This window comes from Orbicella faveolata, unplaced genomic scaffold (genome assembly GCF_042242905.1).
Source record: "Orbicella faveolata isolate gen_17 unplaced genomic scaffold, um_ofav_v1 contig_46, whole genome shotgun sequence".
Lineage (NCBI taxonomy): Eukaryota > Metazoa > Cnidaria > Anthozoa > Scleractinia > Merulinidae > Orbicella > Orbicella faveolata.
In genome coordinates this window covers 3,767,502-3,772,500 of record NW_028301576.1, presented here as the reverse complement: position 1 = coordinate 3,772,500, position 4,999 = coordinate 3,767,502, and the positions used below count along the sequence as shown (strand labels likewise).

The 4,999-nt window shown below is 38.3% G+C and overlaps 1 protein-coding gene and 1 pseudogene across 1 annotated transcript in view; one reads left to right on the top strand and one right to left on the bottom strand.

Annotated features, from left to right (window-relative positions):
• Window positions 1-130, top strand: part of LOC149098009 (uncharacterized) — a 1,946-nt pseudogene extending 1,816 nt beyond the window's left edge.
• Window positions 1-843, bottom strand: part of LOC149098008 (histamine H2 receptor-like) — a 984-nt gene extending 141 nt beyond the window's left edge. Inside the window, exon 1 of the mRNA XM_089277107.1 lies at window positions 1-843. This exon is cut by the window's left edge and continues 141 nt beyond it. Within this exon, the coding sequence (XP_089133233.1) occupies window positions 1-819 (819 nt within the window). The 5' untranslated portion in view covers window positions 820-843.
• Window positions 844-4,999: the final 4,156 nt, after the last annotated feature.

Here is a 4,999-nt window from a genome sequence, read left to right as displayed (position 1 = left end):
TAAAATTAACGCAGTCAGTTCAAAGTGATAAAATGAGTTCCAAGGGCCTGAACGAACAGTATTTAAAATAATGTAAATAATAGAAAATGGCAGCCAACTCAATAAAGACACGAGCGCAATGATCAGCAAAGTAGTCGTTAGTTTTCGTTCTCTCAGACTGGCTGCACCATGATGACGAGGATGACGACTGCAGCGAACTTTTATGAAGATGCAACCACAAGAGACACAAATAGCAAAAAGAGAAGCGAAATGATGTAAGTAGTAGAGCGCTAATGCTGTGTTGAAATCAAAGTTTCCTGGGTAGAAGTAAAGACGTGCTTGGATATATTCCCTCGATATTGTCGCTATCCAAATGGCAGCGATCATTACTCCATAAACCCATTTCTTAAGGAGGCGATGTCTGAATGGAAGAAGGCTCGCGTGTAACCGTTCTAGGGAGATAACAGCTAGATTGATTAGGGAGGCCAGCGGGAAGAACAATCGTACGCTTAATATTAGATAACTTGGCCAAGAGAGATACGGGATGTTATCCACGAAAATACAGTGGAGCATTTCGTAATAGACATGCAAAGGCCCTGAAACTGCCCCAACTAAGAGATCGACTATCGTCAAATGGATGATCAAGTATGTACTCCGGCGCTGTAGCTGACGCTGCTTCACAAATACAATAATGGTGATGATGTTTAGAATGACTGTGGCCAGACATTCAAGGATGATCACAGCAAGCCATGGAATGCATCCTGAGGTAAGAAGGCCAGCCATCGTCTTGTCGTGGCTGGAGTTTGAAGTACTGTTGTTGTTACTAATATTTGTAGTCATTATTGCTCCTTCTGACGTTTTCCAAAAAAAGATAACCTAAAAAATGAGGGGATAAAGTTGCATGTAATTATAAGATATCAAAGAACTCATGCAACGAAGCAAGACTTGTTTTTTCTGGCGTTGCTTTTGCTTTGTGAAGATCGCAGAGTCAAAATCCTTTCAAGTCTAGTAACTCACTATTAAATCTGTGGGGAGGATGCCACGTCCGCGTCAGCTGGTTTTCATACAGGTCTTCTATTCTGGTCGATCGAATTGGAATTTGGATATGTTGGTTTATATGGAGAGTTTTTCTCCCACGAACCCGGAGAAAAGCCCTCAAGGCAAGAACCAACAACAAAATCAACCCACATATGGCATGCAATGGGCCGGAATCAAAGCCGGGCTACATTCATAGGAGGCGAGCGCTCTCAACACTGCGTCATCCTTGTTCCCCTAAAGCGACAGTAAGCGATACGAAACTATTCTATTAAAGGAACTCAGTCACTGTATTCTAAGGTATTTTGTTACGTACAAAATTACCTTTAAATTGAAGGAAACCTGAAAATAATAGTTTACTAAGATAGAAAAACACCAAAAAGCTAGTAATTGACCATAAAGGAACAAGGATAGTTAAGGATGGAAAAGATTGACTCGGATTACAAACGACGAACTTGAAAAATTCCGGCTAAACTTTTCAAAATGTGAAAACCGTGACGTAGCTCCTTTAAACAACATATTCCCTTCGAACATTTACTGGCAAGATTTTCTTTCACTTTGATCACCTTAGTCATGATCGTCTCTCCATAGTAAGTTATAGTTGCCTTAATATACTAACCTTAGACTTACCTTCAGAATGAAATCCACAGACTAACCATCGTGAGAATGTTCCGTTCAGTATTTAAAAATATAGAAAACACGCAATACTGAAAACAGGGATCACTTTGCAGTTGGTTTTGAAATTATATCGCAACTGAAATAACCCACATCTCAAACAAACCGCTAGACGGATGCAATATGACAGCTCGTAATGGAACTTCCAAAAGCAAACATTTGACAGATACCAATTGCAACTGCTAAGTGTCATGAATAATCGTAACAGATGAAAGTTTTTCGTTATGACGCAATCAAAATCTTCACGTACTGACAATTAATGTTCTCGGCAGCTATGATTCTATTGACACTTCATTTCCGCTGTCCATTTTCCATGTCCGGTTTGTAATGTATCATCTCCAGCATTACGCATATGAGTACCCTAAGTATCATTGATTCTTCTTTTCAAGAACTTCTCTATTATCATATTATTGTCACATCAAGTTGCAAGTTACTTTTATGTTACAAATACTATTGTATTTGCTACTGTTTTCTGTGTCATCCAGGGTACGACAACAAAGACGAGCAAGGGAGCCTCTGCTCCTGGATAGTAATTTATATACACAGGCCTTATCAGGCCATTTCCGAGTTGCAAAAACGAGCGAAACGAGATCTTACTAGGTCTCGTAAACTTGCAGTTAAAACACATTTTAATATAAATGGTTTCACTCAAAGAATCGTTTTCACACAAATTAAAAGAGCAACTCAGAAATGACCCACTGTCAAGCGCCATTCAAATCTGACATTTTGAATCTCTCTGAGAAGACTGAGAATGATTAATTCATCTTTGTCATTCGCTGATGGCCTGAATTTGCGACTAATTTTTACATCAACTACAACTCAGCCTGAATCTTCTGTTACTAAGTTAAGGGAAAAGCAATTCCCTTGTTCCAAGTCCGACTCTTTCTTAATGAAACCTTCATATCGGACCTGTTTAGTCAGTGTTCTTACAAAAACGATTTAGATGGAAGACTTTTAAACAACCCCGACTGTATATCCCGTTGCTTTTGTCGCAAGATTGCAAAATAATAACAGCAAAGCCGCGGAAAGAGTTAGAAGGTTTGTCGTTAATGCAGTGGCCCAAAGCTATTTGGAATCTTTGGGAAACAACAATAACGGCAACGGTAAATGGCTATCTAACCTTCCATCCCTCTCTGTATTAAAAGAGACGCCGGCGCCTGATCACATGCAGGGTACGGCAAAGGCAACTGGAACATCAGGAACAAAAAGGGGGAGCCTGGGCCCGCCGGAATTTTCATGCAGTTCAAATATCCAACTAAAGTTCCAGGCATAAATAATCCAGAATACTGATCCCTGTTTCCAAACAACCTATCAAGAGATTGTCCATGTCAAAACAAACAAACAAACAAAACAAAAAGACTTTATTTAACGAGGGTAACATAATTTACTGGTTGCCCAGTAGTTTACAATATGGCCCTCCCTATGTCAAGCTTGTGTGCTAAACAAACGATTTTCATTTACCCTTTTTGATACAAAAATGGTTTCCTGCTTTTGAGTCTTGGAAAATAACTACCTTAGATATTACACTGGGCTCCTAGAAAAGATTCGTTTAATTCTCTTGAGCATATGACTGAAAAAATTGGTCGAGAAACGATATAACCTTGTACAAAACAACCAGAAATGAGAGCGAAATTAGTAAGGAAGGTCATAGGAAACAAATTAAACAAATAATCCAAAGGGAACTGTTAACTACTCCAGTTGGCAAAAGTTTTATTCTTTGAACACACGTACACTACTAATGAATGATGTCCAGCTAAACTCGCGAGTTTTCAGTTAAACTTATGTAAATCTTGGAAAGTTCCAGAAGCGTCTCTGCATATATTTGGGTTTGCGGGACAATGCAGACTAATTATCAAACACTCTACATTACGACTGTACCTGAAAGGTGACAGAATGAAAAGACTTACATAAACCGGCTGATAATGTAACAGGAAAAAAAGTTTAGAACATTCCCTAGAGCAGGTGTGAGGAAGTCTTAGCTAAAGACCACATTATTTAAATTAGTTGCATTGTTTGCTTGGTAAATGATAATAATCTCCTAAACAAGGCTGGAAAAATGTTTTCTGCGTGATTCATATTGTGTGTCAATTGAGACAATTGGGGCTTGACTGAAGAGAATTTCAAAGGATTAAAAATTCGAGATTTTGAACCTTTCCGAGAAACAGGAGAAAGGAAGTTGTAGCTAAAATAAAAATTTCGCAAATTTGTTGCATTGTTTAGGAGCTAAATATAAATGGACCGAGTTGAATCACTTCATTGAAGGTTTCAACCCGTTTTGAAGGTGCTTCAGTGAGAGGAAAAACTTAGGCAACAAATATATTTTGACGTGGTAACTATATTCAAAGAACACTGAATAGCTAAAAGCACCTCACAACTTAATCATGAATATGGGATCTTTTCGAAAGTAAGAAACAACATATAACGAGTTGTTAGGAATTAATGGGCAAAATATGAAGACTGATCTCTGGCCTCTAATCAAGTATTTAGGGCAGGTTTGCTAAAGCAGGAGGTAAATATGGCAACATTGAATTAGATTTAAATGATGCTGCGAAAGTCAAAAAAATTTTCAGAATAGGTTTTATATCAGCTGCCAGCTGCAAGTTTTCAATCAGTTTAGAAACAGGAAGTTAGACCTATTTATCACCCAACGGCTCTTGGTTTTCCGTCATCATATATAAACTCAAAGTTGCGAAGTCTCCCGGTTTAGTCCATCAAGGAATTTTATTAATTACCTCTGTATATGTTTTATCACAGTGGCCGTTTTCACACTAGGGACGGATAATCCGTCTAAGACGGGTTATCCGTCTCTAGTGTGAAAGCTGCGAATGTTTATTAAAACTTAAACATGCCTTAAGGACATTTAACGGGCCCATTCAATATTCTGTGGTCCAAGTACGTTTCTTAATTACCGATAATTGTGACTTCTCGTGTGCATTCACGCGGCGGTTTGACTGCGGTCCAAAGTTAATGATTCCATAAGGCAGTTAAAGTGTGATTTTTCAACGAAAAAAAGGGAAAAGAAGATCCTCTCATCAAAACTGTCCGAGCCTTAAACGACCTAGTGTATCTTGACCATCTCTGACTCAACTACACGCAGGTTAGAGGTTTTGAAATTTTATTAATTTAAGATTTAAGGCATACTGCGACAGAATCAAAGATTTTTGGCGAAGCCTAAATTATGCCATTATATCCACCAGAAAAATTCCATTACATCAGTCTGAATTATTTTCCCCAAAATTACTGTGGGGATCGAAAGGAACAAGCTTTTGTCTTTTAAAACCCGGATTTTTGACCATTTATTTTGTGTAAG